This window comes from Oncorhynchus mykiss, chromosome 7 (genome assembly GCF_057628025.1).
Source record: "Oncorhynchus mykiss isolate SJ-2025 chromosome 7, ASM5762802v1, whole genome shotgun sequence".
NCBI lineage: Eukaryota > Metazoa > Chordata > Actinopteri > Salmoniformes > Salmonidae > Oncorhynchus > Oncorhynchus mykiss.
The window spans coordinates 28528321-28547811 of NC_143028.1; the positions used below are offsets into that span (position 1 = coordinate 28528321).

The 19491-nt window shown below is 41.7% G+C and overlaps 1 protein-coding gene across 2 annotated transcripts in view; it reads right to left on the reverse strand.

The window, feature by feature from the left end:
* Positions 1-14096: 14096 nt before the first annotated feature.
* Positions 14097-19491, reverse strand: part of oser1 (oxidative stress responsive serine-rich 1) — a 29212-nt gene continuing 23817 nt past the window's right edge. For both annotated transcript variants that reach the window (XM_021609102.3, XM_021609103.3), the window contains exon 5: positions 14097-15205. In XM_021609102.3, the coding sequence (XP_021464777.1) occupies positions 14464-15205 (742 nt within the window). In that variant the 3' untranslated portion in view covers positions 14097-14463. The remainder of the gene's footprint in view (positions 15206-19491) is intronic.

Sequence of the window (19491 nt, forward strand, 5' to 3'; positions counted from 1 at the left end):
AAACATAAAAGCCTTCAAATAAAATCATTTACCTTTGAAGAACTTCTGATGTTTTCAATGAGGATACTCTCAGTTAGATAGCAGATGCTCAGTTTTTCCAAAAAGATTCCTTGTGTATTAGAAATAGCTCCGTTTTATACATCACATTTGGCTACCAAAAAAAATCCATAAATTCAGTCCTCAAAACGCAAACTTTTTTCCAAATTAACTCCATAATATCGACTGAAAACATGGCAAACGTTGTTTAGAATCAATCCTCAAGGTGTTTTTCACATATCTCTTCATTGATACATCGTTCTTGGAAACATGCTTTCTCTCCTGAATCCCAGGAGAAAATGCCTGCACCTGAAGATTACGCACAAATTTAGACAAAGGACACCGGGCGGACCTCTGGAAAATGTAGTCTCTTATGGCCAATCTTCCAATGATATGCCTACAAATACGTCACAATGCTGCTAAGACCTTGGGCGAACGACAGAAAGTGTAGGCTCATTCCTTGCGCAATCACAGCCATATAAGGAGAGAATGGAAAACAGAGCTTCAGAAATTCTGCTAATTCCTGGGTGATGCATCATCTTGGTTTCGCCTGTAGAATGAGTTCTGGGGCACTTACAGACAAAATCTTTGCAGATTCTGAAACTTCAGAGTGTTTTCTTTCCAAAACTGTCAAGAATATGCATAGTCGAGCATCTTTTCGTGACAAAATATCGCGCTTAAAACGGGAACGTTTTTTATCCAAAAATGAAATAGCGCCCCTAGAGCTCTAAGAGGTTAAATACTTTTTTCTTTACATAGTTGAATGTGCTGACAACAAAATCACAAACAAATTATCAATGGAAATCACATTTATCAACCCATGGAGGTCTGGATTTGGAGTCGCACTCAAAATTAAAGTGGAAAACCACACTACAGGCTGATCCAACTTTGATGTAATGTCCTTAAAAAAAGTCTAAATGAGGCTCAGTAGTGTGTGTGTGTGGCCTCCACGTGCCTGTATGACCTCCCTACAACGCCTGGGCATGCTCCTGATGAGGTGGCGGATGGTCTCCTGAGGGATCTCCGCCCAGACCTGGACTAAAGCATCCGCCAACTCCTGGACAGTCTGTGGTGCAACGTGGCGTTGGTGGATGGAGCGAGACATGATGTCCCAGATGTGCTCAATTGGATTCAGGTCTGGGGAACGGGCGGTCCAGTCCATAGCAGCAATGCCTTCTTCTTGCAGGAACTGCTGACACTCCAGCCACATGAGGTCTAGCATTGTCTTGCATTAGGAGGAACCCAGGGCCAACCGCACCAGCATATGGTCTCACAAGGGGTCTGAGGATCTCATTTCGGTACCTAATGGCAGTCAGGCTACCTCTGGCGAGCACATGGAGGGCTGTGCGGCCCCCCAAAGAAATGCCAGCCCACACCATGACTGACCCACCGCCAAACCGGTCATGCTGGAGGATGTTGCAGGCAGCAGAACGTTCTCCACGGCGTCTCCAGACTCGTCTGTCACATGTGCTCAGTGTGAACCTGCTTTCATCTGTGGAGAGCACAGGGCGCCAGTGGCGAATTTGCCAATCTTGGTGTTCTCTGGCAAATGCCAAACGTCCTGCACGGTGTTGGGCTGTAAGCACAACCCCCACCTGTGGACGTCGGGCCCTCATACCACCCTCATGGAGTCTGTTTCTGACCGTTTGACATTTGTGGCCGGCTGGAGGTCATTTTGCAGGGCTCTGGCAGTGCTCCTCCTGCTCCTCCTTGCACAAAGGTGGAGGTAGAGGTCCTGCTGCTAGGTTGTTGCCCTCCTACGGCCTCCTCCACGTCTCCTGATGTAATGGCCTGTCTCCTGGTAGCGCCTCCATGCTTTGGACACTACGCTGACAGACACAGCAAACATTCTTGCCACAGCTCGCATTGATGTTCCATCCTGGATGAGCTGCACTACCTGAGCCACTTGTGTGGGTTGTAGACTCAGTCTCATGCTACCATTAGAGTGAAAGCACCGCCAGCATTCAAAAGTGACCAAAACATCAGCCAGGAAGCATAGGAACTGTGAAGTGGTCTGTGGTCACCACCTGCTGAACCCCTCCTTTTATTGGGGGTGTCTTGCTAATTGCCTATAATTTCAACCTGTTGTCTATTCCATTTGCACAACAGCATGTGAAATTTATTGTCAATCAGTGTGGTCAGTGGACAGTTTGATTTCACAGAAGTGTGATTGACTTGGTGTTACATTGTGTTGTTTAAGTGTTCCCTTTATTTTTTTGAGCAGTGTATTTATATTTGAGATTCAAACTCTAAAACGTCTTTACCTATCACATCTATAAACAGTCAACTTGTTAATCATTACCATGTTTCATATCATCATGCTGAACAGCCGTATTTATGATTTAGCACTACATAAATTGGTTTCATTATTTACTAGCTAATTAAATGGGAACACATTAGAAACATACACACACTGCACTGGTTATTGACTGGAGACACAATACGCTGAAAACAAGTCCCTAGTGGAATGACAACAACATTGATGCTTGTTAAAGAAGAGATGGGGAGAGACTTAACATTGGTACATTCAGAAACTACTCTCACATACAGTAACCACATACTTTGCACACGAATTGCTGCCCGCTTTGAGTAAGAAATGCCTGGGTTCGCTGGGGATCGAGAGGTGAACAGTGCAGCCTTGGAAAGGAGGTTGGGGCCTCCTGAGTGGTAGTGGTCAAAGGCACTGCATCGCAGAGCTAGCTTTGACACTAGAGATTCTGGGTTCGAGTCCAGGCTCTGTCACAGCCGGCCGCGACCAGGAGACCCATGGGGCGTCGCACAATTGGCCCAGCGTCGTCCGGGTTAGGGGAGGGTTTGGCCGGCAGGGATGTCCTTCTCCAATCGCGCACAAGAGACTCCTGTGGCGGGCCGAGCGCAGTGCATGCTGACACGGTCACCAGGTGTACGGTGTTTCCTCCGACACATTGGTGTGGCTGGCTTCCGGGTTAAGTGGGCATTGTGTCAAGAAGCAGTGCGGTTGGGTTGTGTTTCGGAGGACTCATGGCTCTCGACCTTTGCCTCCCGAGTCTCGTCGCTGCAATTCCCGTACGGACAAGACTAACTACCAATTGCATACCACGAAATTGGGAAGACATTTGTAAGGCTCTGATTGTTCGAAATGGTTCCAACAAGTCTTCTATTGTTGTCCTTCTTTATGCAGTGCCTTGCAAAAGTATTAATCTCCTTGGCGTTTTTCCTAGTTGTTGCATTACAACCTGTAATTTAAATGGATTTTTATTTGGATTTCATGTAATGGACAAACACAAAATAGTCCAAAGTGAAATTGTAATTTTTTAAACGGAAAAGTGGTGCGTGCATATGTATTCACCCCCTTTGCTATGAAGCCCCTGAATAAGATCTGGTGCAACCAATTACCTTCAGAAGTCACAAAATTTGTTAGATTGCACATAGGTGGACTTTATTTAAGTGTCACATGATCTCACCTGTTCTAAAAGGCCCCAGAGTCTGCAACACCACTTAAGCAAGGGGCACCACGAAGACCAAGGAGCTCTCCAAACAGGTCAGGGACAAAGTTGTGGAGAAGTACAAATCAGGGGTGGGTAATAAAAAAAACTTCTGAAACTTTTAACATCCCAACATCTCCATTAAATCCATTATTTAAAAAAATGGAAAGAATACGGCACAACAAACCTGCCAAGAGGGCTGCCCACAAACTCATGGACCAGGTAAGGAGGGCATTAATCAGAGGCAACAAAGAGACCAAAGATAACTCTGAAGGAGCTGCAAAGCTCCAGCGGAGACTGGAGTATCTGTCCATAGGACCACTTTAAGCCGTACACTCCACAGAGTTGGGCTTTACAGAAGAGTGGCCAGAAAAATACATTGCTTTAGAAAAAAAAAGCAACAATTTTTGGTGTTCGCCAAAGGCATGTGGGGGACTCCCCAAACATATGGAAGAAGGTACTCTGGTCAGAGTAAAATGTAGCTTTTTGTCAATCAAGGAAACGCAATCTGGCGCAAACCCAACACCTCTCATCACCCCCACAGTGAATCATGGTTGTGGCAGCATCATGCTGTGGGGATACTTTCATTGGCAGGGACTGGGAAACTAGTCACAATTGAAGGAATGATTGATGGCGCTAAATACAGGGAAAGGGAAACCTGTGTCTTCCCGAAATTTGAGACTGGGACGGAGGTTCACCTTCCAGCAGGACAATGACCCTAAGCATACTGCGAAAGCAACACTCGAGTGGATTAAGGGGAAACATGTAAATGTCTTGGAATGGCTAGACAAAGCCCAGACCTCAATCCAATTGAGAATCTGTGGTACGACTTAAAGATTGCTGTACACCAGCAGAACCCATCCAACTTGAAGGAGCTGGAGTAGTTTTGCCTTGAAGAATGGGCAAAAATCTGTGGTTAGATGTGCCAAGCTTATTGAGACATACTTCAAGAGACTTGCAACTATAATTGCTGCAAAAGGTGGCTCTAGAAAGTATTGACATTTGGGGGTAAATAGTTATGCACGCTCAAGTTCAGTTTTTTTTATTGTCTTATTTCTTGTTTGTTTCACAAAAAAAATATTTTGCATCTTCAAAGTGGTAGGCATGTTGTGTACATTTTAAATGATACAAACCCCCCTAAAATCTATTTTAATTCAAGGTTGTAAGACAACAAAATAGGAAAAATGCCAAGGGGGGTGAATACTTTCGCAAGGCCCTGTAGTTGTCTAGTATCCAGTGACTTGTCATGTAGTCCTGAACAGAATTAGTGGACTTTTCTTTCATTCACTCTTGAGGCTTCTTTGAAGATAGGCTAGCCAGCCGTATCAATGGTTGGAGCAGAGTAACAGGATGGTCCTACTTAAATTCTCTTTCAAAGATACTTTAGCTGTCCTAAGTAATCAGCAGTACCAGTGATTGTCCGGGAGATGAGTTTATCGTCTTCACCTGATGTTGAGATTCAAAGTTCAAAGTACTTTAAATGCGCAGCTGCAGCTTCACGCCTTTGGTCTAATGTGTTTTTTTTTCTTAATCCATCATTTATTCAGATTGCTTGAACGCTGCAGCTCCGGCCAGCTAGTCACTGTGCAAAGTTTGTGGAAAACAATTATCTCTTACAGCTTCTCAAATCACATCCCTCTCTTAACAAAAACACTTTCATCATTGTTCATATTACATGCACAACGCATAGTATGGAAACGTATATGTAGTGGGTATACTATCCAAGTTACAGTATTTCCTTTCTGACATTTTTTTTAATGAAATCACAAAATAACAAACTTACATTAGTAAGTCTGACCATTCCCTATGATCTATGTTAGACATTTTGTTCCAGTATTTGCATTTGAACGCTTCAGAGTTTCAGCTGGAAAAAGTATTGAAAAAGTACATTCCTTTGAATCTTGAGAGCGCAGACCTGATTTACAACAGAGCGTAAGTTGGTCCTCATAAGAGCCAGTTTCATCATAGCGCTTGATGGTTTTTGCGACTGCACTTGAAGAAGCTTTCAAAGTTCTTGTAATTTTCTGGATTGGCTGACCATCATGTCTTAAAGTAATGATGGACTGTCGTTTCTCTTTTCTTATTTGAGCTGTTCTTTCCATAATATGGACTTTTACCAAAAAGGGCTATCTTCTGTATACCCCTCTACCTTGTCACAACACAACTGACTGGCTCAAACACTTTAAGAAGAAAATAATTTGTGGAATTTAACTGAATTTGAATTGTTTGTTGAACCCCCTTATCGACAAGTGTCCCAGGAGCCTAGCTTCACCCTCTCCTCAAGCTAGGTCACTTAAAGCTATTTGTGATGATCTAGGGTGTGCTGATGTCTGGAGAACCTTTCATCCCTCCAACAGAGTTCACCTTTTCTCTGCACCTCATGGATGTCAGACTAGAATAGATTACTTTTTTATGCTCAGGATGTCTTTGCAGTCTGTTTTATCTGCTAATATAGGAAGCATAGTCATATCTGATCATGCTGAGGTGATCCTGGAACTACAACTCAAAGGGGCACCCAATCCATCATGATATTGGAGATGGAATACAACCATTCTTAAAGACCATACACCTACATCATATTTTATTACAGAGTTCAAAGCATTTTTCTCTACCAACTCTCAATCAACAGACAACACCTTGCTCCTTTGGGAAACGTGTACAGCGTACACCAGGGTTCTGATTGTCATACACAGCCACTAAGAGGTGGAAAAAAACATGCAAAGCAAAAAAAGTTAAAGGGTGAATTGGCAACTAAAGAGAAGGACTACATTCAAATTCCCACTCCTGCCCTTTATAAAGCAAATATCAGTCCTTAGATCAATGATGGACTCTCCTAACACAGGACGCTGAAAAGAAAATGAGATTTGTCAGGCAAAAGCTTTATGAACATGGCAATAAACCAGGAAAATATTTGGTGTACCTAGCTAAAAAGAGAGCAGACAGTCAATTGCTACTATAACTGATTCTGATGGCAACCATTTATATGAACATAAATGGATAAATGAGTCATTTAAGAAATTCTATGCAAATCTTTATGCCTCAGAACTGACAAATTATGCACCCAAACTGATAGAGGACTTATTTTCTAAGATTGAGCTCCAAACTATTTCTGAAGAAAAGCGGTCTCTCCTTAATGCCCCTATTATAGAGGAAGAGATAATGTTTGCAATTGAGAATCTGCAAAATGGTAGGGCCCCAGGAACCAGACGGGTTTAGTAGTGTGTTCTATAAGGAGTTCCATGGACTGATAATTGAGCCATTGCTTGATAAGTTTAACCACTCATTTTCAGAAGACCGCCTCCCTCAAACGCTGAGGGAGCTAACATATCACTTATTCTCAAAAAGGGAAAATGCCCAGTCTTGTTCCTTGTACAAACCTATTGCTCTTCTGAACGTGGATAGAAAATTGCCTTCTAAAATCCTAGCCACATTCACATAATTGTGAAAGGGGACTAAACTGGCTTCATTACGGGCCGTAACTCGTGTAATAATGTCAGGTGGTTTCTTAATGTTATTCAAGACTACCAACGAAGTGCTGTGGATGGTCTTGTGCTCTCCCTAGATGCTGAAAAAGCATTTGACAGTGTGGAGTGGTCCTACCTATTCTTTGCTCAAACTAAATTTGGTCTAGGTGACAACTTTTATAAAATGGGTTAAGGTTCTAAATGATGATCATCATGCAGCTGTCCTTACTAATGGGCTATGGTCAAATAGCTTCACCACACACAGAGGTACTAGACAGTGCTGTCCTTTGTCCCCTGTCCTATTTTGTGCTCTTTAAATAAAACATCTTTATTTAACTAGGCAAGTCAGTTAAGAACAAATTCTTATTTTCAATGACAGCCTAGGAACAGTGGGTTAACTGCCTTGTTCAGGGGCAGAACAACATATTTCTACCTTGTCAGCTCGGGGATTTGATCTTGCAACCTTTCGGTTACAAGTCCAACACTCTAACCACTAGGCTACCTGCTATTATAGAACCACTGGCCCAGTCAATCTGAGTAACACCTGCTATACAGTGTCTGATTGGTGATGTTCATCATAAAATAAGCTTGCTAATTATGTTTTGATATTCATCTCCAGCCCAGAGACTTCCATTACATATCTTGTTAATAGGCTATAATTTAACTAAATCAGAGGCTATGCCACTTGGTAGTCTTCACTCTGTACCTTTCCCCCCCTTTCCTTTTAAATGGCCTCCCTCAGGTTTTACGTATCAGGGTATATCCTAAGTTCCAGCAAATGTACAAAGCCAATTTTGTTCCCTTATTTGATACAAAAAGACAGGATCTGGAGCGCTGGAACTCTCTTCTGATTTCATGATTGGGTAGAATCTCCCTCTTGAAAAGGAACATTTTACCTAGACTACTTCACCCAATCCAAATGATCCCAGTCTTTCTTTCCAATAAGGTAATAACATATTTAAATGGCTGGTTAAGTTCCTTCACATGGAGAAAATGCAAGCCAAGACTTAAGATGTAAATATTGCAGCTGCCAGGCTTGATCTGCCCAATATTAGGCTTCATCAGTGGTGTGCCTGCCTATGTTATATTTCTGACTGGATCCCAAATGACGATGACTCTATTTGGTTAGATATTGAGAGTTCTTTTTCAAAATACCCCTTGCAGGATCTTTTATTTTTCCAAAGCTTCAAGTCAGAAAAAGTTCACTGCAATAATCCCATTACACTTAACACAAAGCAAGGAGATTTGTTAAATTTTTTGGGGGGAAGGTCCAAACTAACCTTTGCTCTTACCTCGATTCTTAACCACCCAGATTTTGTACCACGATTGCTGGATGCTGGCTTTAACATTTTGGCTCAACAGGTTATTCTGTTACGATGTCGCCGAAGAACCATCTACTAGCCACGGCCTGCTAGCTTTTCTGAACGCTGTGTCCCCTGCTCGCCTAGCGTAGTAGTGACTACCGAACAGCACCCTGACTCACCGATTGCTGCCCTTTTGACACTATGATCACCCGGCTACACCACTGATGCCCCCTGGACTGTTTCAATAACACAGTACCTGTTGGCCCCAGCCTCGAACTCAAGTACTGTATGTACCTAACTAACCCACTCTGCCCATTCATCGCCATTTACCCGCTGTTGTCTTAGCTCTCCTGATCAACACCTGCGTTTAATTTATGCCTCTAATGTCAATATGCATTGTCTACTGCTGTCTTGGCTTGTTCTTAGTTTTATTTCTGTAGAGCCCTCAGTCCCACTCAAAATGCCTTAGATAGCTCTTTTGTCCCACCCAACACACATGCAGAGACCTTACCTGGCTTAACTTGTGCCTCTAGAGATGAAACCTCTCTCATCGTCACTCAATGCCTAGGTTTACCTCCACTGTACTCACATCCTACCATACCCTTGTCTGTACATTATGCCCTGAATCTATTCTACCACACCCAGAAATCTGCTCCTTTTACTCTGGATGCCTGGTTATTCTTTAAAAGTGCTTTCCTCGCCATCTTAAATAAGCATGCCCCATTTTTTTTAAAACTATGAACAGATATAGCCCTTTGTTCACTCCAGACTTGACTGCCCTTCACCTGCACAAAAACATCCTGCGGCGTACTGCATTAGCATCGAATAGCCCCCGCGATATGCAACTTTTCAGGGAAGTTAGGAACCAATATACACAGGCAGTTAGGAAAGCAAAGACTAACTTTTTCAAACAGAAATTTGCATCCTGTAGCACAAACTCCAAAAAGTTCTGGGACACTAAAGTCCATGGAGAATATGAGCAACTCCTGCTAAAACAGTGAATAAAACACACTTAGGGAGGAGGCTTCTAATGTTAACATACATGAAACCACGGCTTTTACAGGTACAGAAGTCAACAATTGAGAACACCTGGGGAATGGGAGTGGTGTTGGGGGCTGCAGGGAATGGGTTAACCTCTACATCACCAGAGGAGTAGGATAAGGGTACGGCTAAAGGCTATAAGAACTAGTCGTCTAGTGCGTTCGGAACAGAGTAAACGGAGCAGATTTCTGGGTGTGGAAGAATAGATTAAATGCATAATGTACAGACAAGGTAGGATGTGAGTACAGTGGAGGTAAACCTAGGCATTGAGTGACTATGAGAGAGGTTTCGTCTCTAGAGGCACCAGTTAAGCCAGGTGAGGTCACCGCATGTGTGGGGGGTGGAACAAAAGGGCTATTTAAGGCATGTTGGGCAGGGCTGGGGGCTCTACAGTGAAATAAGACAATAATCACTAACCAAAACAGGCATATTGACATTAGGGAGAGGCATGTGTAGCCGAGTGATCATAGGGTCCAATGAGTTGCAATAGGTTAATCAGGGAGCCGTTCAGTAGTCGCTACTATGCTAGGCGAGCTACTATCACTACCGCTCTGAGACCAAGGACTGTCGCCTTGCAGATTTGATCATCTGTCCACCAAAGCCTTTAACGGGGACACGACTGTCAGAATTGGAGGCTGTTTTACTAGCTTCTTGAAGATTACAACTAGCTAACTGGTAAATTAGACTTTTCCCCAAAGCTCATTGGCAAGACTGCCAATACATACTCACCTTGCACAAAAGGCTTGAAATGCTTCAGGTTGGTTATTACTATGTGGCAGTGTTCTCTCTTCTTTTCAGAAAGGTCCATCGCTGAGTTTTTCTCCCAAGTTTTAGTTAGCTAGGCAGGTAGCCTAACTTTAGCTTAGCTTGTTTACTTCTCTAGTGGGGTCATCTCAAATTTACGAGGAAGCATGTGCCTGCAAATAGTATGCATATGACAACCAATCATAAAGTCATTCATTAAAATCACACTTTAACCAACACACATCTATTTTTGTGACGACATGGACCGACCGCTTGGTTTTGAAGTATTGAAACCAAACCATATGGATTTGAATGAAAAGTATTTGAATAAACATGAAAAGGTGAATGTAAGAAGCATAATTTGAAATAGGCTACATCATATTAAACAGCATAAACACACTCTAAACAGGTCAGGAGCCAGACAGGGAGCGTAAGGAACAAAAATAAATGATTTACGCTATATTATTTCAAGGCTATAAGCTACATTGCGAAGCATGTCCGAGTGCTACACGATTGGCTGGTAGGAACATGAAGCGCTCAGTATTTAAACAACATTTTGTTGTATTAAATCATTATAGTCTAAAAATTGCAAATATAAGCTGTCATTTACAAATTAAGTGAAAAATTACTTACTGGTGCATTTCAATAAAAAAAATTGTTTCAAAAAAAATAATTTAAATGCACCAGTAAGTCATTTTTCACTTAATTTGTAAATGACAGCTTATAATTGCAATTTATAGACTTAATTTGTAAATTACAGTTTGTGTTTCACAAGTTTGGCCGGTCTGTGGCTTCAAGCTCATGCAATGGTGCCTGGAGAGCAGGCCAGCAGTGGAGAATACCCTCTCCACACTTGCAGAGCCACTGGGGATGCTAAACACTCTTTTGGCCACTCTAGGCAGAGATACAGTTTTTTGTTGTTGTTTTCTATCTAAAGGTTATTAGGCAAAATAACCCAATCAAAACGTAAAACTCTTTGAATGTGGGAATATACCAGGCGTATTGGGCCAAACTCAATTATGACCTATTGTAAAGATAATGCAACAAAAATGAGCTAAACATTTAAGAGATCAGATTTTTTAGTTATCTACCCAACTCATTCTTTACTTTTATCATGTGCACATAGTAAGTACAACATCATGCTTTAGGGTATGTGTCTTTTCAGATTCCACAATGATTATTTAGTTATGGACACTACATCACCGCACTCCCTCTTTTGCTCTTGTTCCTGTGTCTTTATCAGTTTCTTTATGAAAATGTCAATATTTTGCTAACTCCATGACAGTAGCTAAAGCAGCACACAAGTACACTACAATGCATGCTGGGCCAGGCATGCCCTGAGCTGGTGAATTTAAAACATTTTTATTTATTTAACTATGTAAGTCAGTTAAGAACAAATTCCTATTTACAATGACGGCCCACAGTGGGTTATCTGCCTTGTTCAGGGGCAGAATGACAAATTCTTACCTTGTCAGCTCGGGGATTCTATCCAGCAACCTTTCGTTTACTAGTCCAATGCTCTAACCACTAGGCTACCTGCTGCTCCATGAAGCGAGCGCTACTGTAGTGAAATTGGAATGGGCGAGAAGGCCAACGGTCCAGCCTTTGGGAATCTCGCTCAAATTGAGCATATTGAGCGTCTCCTCACAAATGTATTTTATTTAACTACACAAGTCATTTTAGAACAAATTCTTATTTACAATGCCAGCCTACACCGTCATTGTCACATACTCTGGTTGGGGAATGCTTCCAGCATGGCCGTTGCCTTTAAAACGCAAAACTCGTTGCTTCAAGCCACACCCACCAAACAGAAGCAAACGTACCTCAAAGTCTGTTCAATAACGTACATGAACGTTTTTGGGAAGTGTTTAGTTCAGTACAAACCGTTCCGCAAAGTAGCAAATGTTCAAGCGAACTGAGCGCACCTCAGAACAGTGAGTCACAGCCAATGCTGTATATATAAATCATTGGTCACAGCTCGCAGTGTATATACATTGTTTGCGAATCAGCCAAACTGTATCCGTGCAACGAAACAATGTTAGCTCGCTAGATCAGAATGGTTCGTACGAGGCTAGATGTGCGTACGCATGGTCTAAAGTTTGCGGGGAGCTGAGTACATTTTTTTATTTTTATAAATGCCAACTTTTGGCGCACACACATTTTGGAGTGTATGTTGTAGGTATGCACGGTTTATAAATTAGGCCCCTGGAGTGTAATCATTAGTCCAAACTAAAACAAGTTTATAATGGAAAAATTCAGGTAGATCCCTCGCCGTTTCATTCCATTTGTTTCTGGGTTAAGAAACATTTTGCAACAGAATCGGCGTACTGAATACAGTCATTGTTAATGTGTCAAGTCATTGAGATACCAGTACCTGGTATTTTATTAGGATCCCCGTTAGCTGTTGCGAAAGCAGCAGCTACTCTTTCTGGGGTCCACAAAACATGAAATAATACAAAACATTAATAGATAAGAACAGCTCAAGGACAGAACTACATCAATTTTAAAAAAGGCACATGTAGCCTACATATCAATAGACACACAAACTATCTAGGTTTAAACGGGAGAGGCGTTGTGCTCTTCTCCTGCCCCCAATGAAATATCAACCTATCAGGAGCATTGGAAACTGTAAGGCTGGTGAATGTAAAAATACTTACTGGAGTATAAGTATAGAAGTAGTTGTCCTGTATTTCATAAAATAATAAGAGTTGGCTACACCATAAACAGTTTTCCATTCATACAACGTGTCTGGTAAATTTCCACAGTAGATTTGCCATGGTAAACGAGGAAATACTTTATTCGAGTTGTTCGGAATGATTGTCAAACAGATAAATCGCCTGTAGTCTGCTCATAAAGTATGACTTAGATGTTTTGATGATAATACCAACCAGAGGACGAAATAGTCTGGAAAAATGTTAGCTGCAATCAAGACTAAAAGATAACCTCAACATCCACATTAGGGAGTGGTAAATTTCTGGCAAATGTTGGTGGCAAATGAGATCAACTGTGCAGGAGATTTTAGAGCATATTGATGGTTTGAGAGATCAGCTGGCGATAATCTGGTGGCTTTCGATGGTTACAATTGGCCCTGTATCTCCTTGGACACCAGAGGCTCATCCCAACCTACAACAAGTTAATTCACCTTCAAGAAAATACCTAATGCTTAGGTTTAAATGTTACATGTGTTTGTTACCTGTCAGGTATTTTATGTCTGTAATATCTATTTAACATTTGTAATGTCTTCAATGTAAAATGTAAGCATTTTTATTGTGTTGGACCCCAACAAGATTAGCTGGCATCATGACATTAGTTAATGGGGTTCCTAATAACTTCAAATTCCAGCCTACAATATTACTGAATATCATAACTGCATTAATTTCAATAAATAGTTTCCTCAGTCATTTACTGTAGACATAATAGAACCAATTTCTTAATGTGCTCTAGCATTTCAGTGTGCCAGGTTTTTTCAAGTCCCTTCATTATTTATTTGCATTAAAGTTCAGGCTTTAGTGGTCAATGTCAAATTATATTTCTGAAAAGTTGTTTGTAAGACATTCTTACTGTGGCTCCAAGATGTCGCCCCCGCCTGGCCACCAGAAACAAGAGCCTGCCAGAGGCTGAGGGCTGCAGCTCCTCTCTGGGGCTCCCGCCATGAAGGAACTGCTCTCCATGTGCTACTCCTCCCCTGTGTTGCAGTGAAGCTCAGGCTCCAGTGGTACATTGTGTGCAATTTTGTAAGACATATTTCAGACATAATTTGACTGAATGTGGTCAAATTAACACTTTTTCCTCGCTCACCCTTTTGAAATCAAACATCTGATCAAATTACTGGTTATTCCCTAGAGTTCTTAGAAACAAATACATGTGGAACATGTCCAATTTGAGCCCATTGATCTGGTTGGGTGAAATGTGGTGCTTTATCACAAAAGGGCACAATTCTTTGCTCTAGCTTCTCCATTATTGCAGCACAAACAATATTAATCAAACAATAAACACAAAGGGTAAAATAGTGATAAAAATAAAGTGTGACAAAGGCAAACATCTGTTTTCAACAAAAATGTTTTATTGAGTGAAATGGAAACCTCTTTGGCCGTGGAAAACAATCACACTTGGCATTACAAGTTTGCTTTGCATATACCAACAAATCCCACCTGCACTTTTTGCGATAGAGCTTTGGCAACTTCATTTGTCAACCAGAAATAAGGACAATCATGAAAAATTAAAAGAAAACAAATAATTCAAAAGTAATAAGAAAAATACAATGTGTCTTTCAGCTCTGGTACTGGAGTTGCAAAGAAGAGAATGGAGAAACTGCGGTAATAAACAGTTAAACCTTATATTTAAATTAATTCATGCCTAACCATTCCTTAAGCCACCCCCCAAAATTTATATATTTTTTCAATTACTTATTTAAGTATACATCATCTCTGCCATATGTGACATTTTCTTGGGAATATAAAGATAGTACTCCATGTAACCAGAAAGATCCTCTATTGTGATGTCATCAACATAGGCCCGAGCCTGTTCGGAACAGGAACGCGGGGAGGTTGATGTGGTGGACCCATCGGTCTGAGTTCTCTGTTGCAGGGAGGTCTGGGACGTATCCTCTGGGCTCGCCAGGTTCCTCTCGCACTCTGAGAGGATGTTACGGAGGCCCGTGAAGGAGTAGACCTCTATGCCCTGCCAGCCCGTGCACTGGCACTCGCTCTGAGCGCAGGGGCACGGGCCCCCACCCTCGTGGAGCTTTGACAGGGACCTGAAGTCAGAGGGCACAGCTCCGGTTTTGGCTTCAGCCCCTACGCAGTGAGCTGCCTCTGGGACATCCTTGTCGTCAGACAGGGGCTGTCTGGGGCTGCCCTCCAGCTTGGCTGTGGGGCCTTCCCCAGAGGCAGCGGGGATGTGGGGCTCATAGCCAGCACCGCCAAACACAGGGGAGGAGTGGCCCGAGGAGAGCAGTTCCTTCTTGGCGGGGATCTCCAGGGAGGAGCTGCAACCTTCAGCCTCTGGCAGGCTCTTGTGTTTCAGATGGCCAGGTAAGGGCGACATCTTGGAACCACAGTAGGTGAACTTTGGAGGATGGAGAATGGGAGACTTGGATCTCCGGCGTCTTTGGCTTCTCACGGCTCCTCTTGACGTCTTCCTCATACAACTACTACATAGAAAAACAAAAATGTTAAAACCAAACATAACTATGATGGTAAAATAAAAATGGACCCAAACAGTCATTCTGATTACCATGCCTTTTGAGTGACTAAAATAAAACGCATAATATTTTGGTGGAATAGAAATGCTGTAAATTAGAAAAAGCACTGTCTCGTGGCTAACTACCAGGAAGTTTGAAAAGATAGGCTGAGTGGGCGGGGAGCTTACAGTCATGGTCTCGCCTTGAGTGACAGTTCTTTGAAATGCCCAAGTCAAGAAACTTGCAGTGAACAGTTGCATGAAAATCATCAAGCAAATGTTGTGATACACAAAGCAACTCAAACACTGAAATTGCATCAATGATGTCAATTTTTTTTATACACCACTTGTTTGGCATGTCTCTTGTGATGCGTTTCATAGCAGCACTGACAACTGCATCAGAACTACCCTTTCGCCCTTTTGTTCCATGCTGGCTGAATACCGAGCTAGCCAGTAACTAGTTAACACCATACACAAATGAAAAGGGAAACATTAGTATCTAGCTGAATAGTGTACATTTTTAAATATATTTGCCGACACCCTACAGTCAAATTTTGGGACCAGTAGTATAGCTATCTTGCTATATAAACCCCACCCCTTTGCAAACACACTTTGCGGATGTTGGTAACAAGGCAGTACTTATAAAGATAATGTTACCATTGGTGTATTAATAATCCCACCTCGTGAACCCAAGTGTTTTACATTGGGGGTGGAATTGTAACTTTATGATCAAACTATAGAAGCAACAGCAATTTTTCACACTTTGGTCATCATAGTTTGATTGGGTGTCATCCAAATATCATAACATTTAATGAAAAACATGATTTTGAATGTTGATGAGTCTTTAAAATGGTACAAAGTAAACATTAACTGTACTTGGTTGACTTCCGCAGCAACAAAGAGCACATAGCAAGATGCTAATCTCCTTTGCAGTTCTTGTCATGCAGCTATCAAGCTGCAGAAGAGTGGACCATACTTTCCTGCACATGCGCAGATGCTCTGTGTGGGTGCTTTAAAGTGCTGCCTTTTGCATTGCTCTCACTCTGCAATATCTTTGGTTCACACTGCCACTGGTGGTCATGTCTTATTAACTGAATCTATTGTTTGGTATGAGCCATTGTTTACTTGTGTAATGACATTAGGGCTGTCCATGTATCACAATTTTGTGATTAGAATCAGATTAGTCATTTCTTACGAATATTTGTCAAAGATTTGCGCCCGTTGCTCGTGATATTCAAAATCAGCAAAAATGATTTGAATCAGAGTGAAGGAGTGGAATCAGAATATATTTGGATCTTTGTGGTTAGCCATAAATAACCTCGATAAACAATGAAGTTATAAATTGACAAGTTGACAGATTTGACTTAACAGCGTTACATTCCTTTTGGTATTCCAGAATACAGTATGTGTGAGATGTTAGCCGCTGCTGTGTGTTAAATCGGTTGTTTTTTCAGCTGAAAAAAAAAGAGTTTGTGTTTTCCCTAGGATTATTTTCAGCAGTGGTGACAAAGGAAGCTTGGGGGCCCAGGGGCATGCCCAGCCAATATACTTTTTTTCTGTAGAAAGACTGAGGTCACTTCTGGTGACTTTTTGAAAGGAGACATTCTACATGGCAACAAAAACCAAATGCATGAAAATACATGCAATAAAATGCAAATGAATTACTTAAAAATCATACAATGTGATTTTCTGGATTTTTGTTTTAGATTCAGTCTTTCACAGTTGAAGTGTACCTATGATATAAAATTACAGACCTCTACATGCTTTGTAAGTAGGAAAACCTGCAAAATCATCAGTGTATCAAATACTTCTCCCGACTGTATATCCACAGTAAAACGAGTCCTATATCGACATAACCCGAAAGGCCGCTCAGCAAGGTAGGAGCCACTGCTCCAAAACTGCCATAAAGCCAGACAACGGTTTGGCAACTGCACATGGGGACAAAGATCGTACTTTTTTTGAGAAATGTCCACTGGTCTGATGAAACAAAAATAGAACTGTTTGGCCATAATGACCATTGTTATGTTTGGAGGGAAAGGGGGGAGGTTTGCAAGCCGAAGAACACCATCCCAACCGTGAAGCACGGGGTGGCAGCATCATGTTGTGGGGGTGCTTTGCTTCAGGAGGGACTGGTGAGCTTCACAAAATAGATGGCATCATGAGAGAGGAAATGTATGTGGATATATTGAAGCTACATCTCAAGACATCAGTTAAAGCTAGCTAACAAGTTAAAGCTTGTTGGTAAATGGGTCTTCCAAATGGACAATGACCTCCAAGCATACTTCCAAAGTTGTGACAAAATGGCCTAATGACAAACAAAGTCAAGGTATTGGAGTCGCCATCACAAAGCCGTGACCTCAATCCTATAGAACATTTGTGGGCAGAACTGAAAAAGCGTGTGCGAGCAAGGAGGCCGACAAACCTGACTCAGTTACACCAGCTCTGTTAGGAGGAATAGACCAAAATTCACCCAACTTATTGTAGGAAGCTTGTGGAAGGCTACTTGAAACATTTGACCCAAGTTGAACAATTTAAAGGCAATGCTACCAAATACTAATTGAGCGTATGTAAACTTCAGACCCACTAGGAATGTGATGAAAGAAATAAAAATCTCCTATTATTCTGACATTTCACATTCTTCAAATAAGGTGGTGATCCTAAATGACCTAAAACAGAGAATTTTTACTTGGATTAAAGGTCAGGAATTGTGAATAACTGAGTTGAAATGTATTTGGCTAAGGTGTATGTAAACTTCCGACTTCAACTGTATACGGAACTAGTAAAAAGTTTGGACACACCTCATACCAGGGTTTCCCTTTATTTTTACTATTTTCTACATTGTAGAATAATAGTGAAGACATCAAAACTATGAAATAACATGTGGAATCATGTAGTAACCAAAAAAGTGTTAAACAAATCAAAATAGATTTGATTCTTCAACGTAGCCACCCTTTGCCTTGACAGCTTTGAACACCCTTGGCATTCTCTCAGGTAGTCACCTGAAATGCATTTCAATTAACAGGTGTGCCTTGTTAAAAGTTCATTTGTGAATTTTTTTGAGCCAATCAGTTGTGTGGTACAGAAGACAGCCCTATTTGGCAAAAGACCAGGTCCATATTATGGGAAGAACTGCTCAAATAAGCAAAGAGAAACAACAGTCCATTACCTTAAGATATGTCAGTCAATCCAGAAAATGTTAAGAATGTTTCTTCAAGTGCAGTCGCAAAAACCATCAAGCACTATGATGAAGCTGGCGCTCATGAGAACCGCCACAGGAAAGGAAGACTCCGTTACCTCTGCTGCAGAGGATTAGATCATTTGAGTTAACTGCACCTCAGATTGCAGCCCAAATAAATGAATCAGAGTTCAAGTAACAAGCACATTTCAACATCAACTGTTCAGAGGGGACTGCGTGAATCAGGCCTTCATGGTCAAATTGCTGCAAAGAAACCACTACTAAAGGACACCAATAATAAGGAGACTTACTTGGGCTAACAATCACAAGCAATGGACATTATACCGGTGGAAATCTGTCCTTTGTTCTGATGAGTCAAAATTTGAGATTTTTGGTTCCAACCACTGTGTCTTTGAGACGCAGAGTAGGTGAATGGATTATCTCTGCATGTGTGGTCCACACTGTGAAGCATGGAGGAAGAGGTGCAATGGTGCTTTGCTGGTGACACTGTCAGTGATTTATTTACAATTCAAGGTACACTTATTAACCAGCATGGCTACCACCTCATTCTGCAGCGATACGCCATTCCATCTCGTTTGCACTTAGTGGGACGATCATTTGTTTTTTAACAGGAAAATGACCCAAAACACACCTCCAGGTTGTGTAAGGGCTAATTGACCAAGGAGAGGGATGGAGTGCTGCATCAGATGACCTGGCCTCCACAATCACCCACGATCAACCCAATTGAGATGGTTTGGGATGAGTTGGACCGCAGAGTGAAGGAAAAGCAGCCAACAAGTGCCCAGCATATGTAGGACCTCCTTCAAGACAGTTGGAAAAACATTCCTCATGAAGCTGTTTGAGAGAATGCCAAGAGTGTACAAAGCTGTCATCAAGGCAAAGGGTGGCTACTTTGAAGAATCTCAAATCTAATCTGTTTAACACTTTTTTGGTTACTAAATGATTCCATGTGTTATTTAGTTTGTTTTCACTATTCTACAATGTAGAAAATTTTAAAAAATGAAAAGAAACCCTTGAATGAGGTGTTCTAAAACTTTCGACCAGCAAGTGTGTGTGCGCAC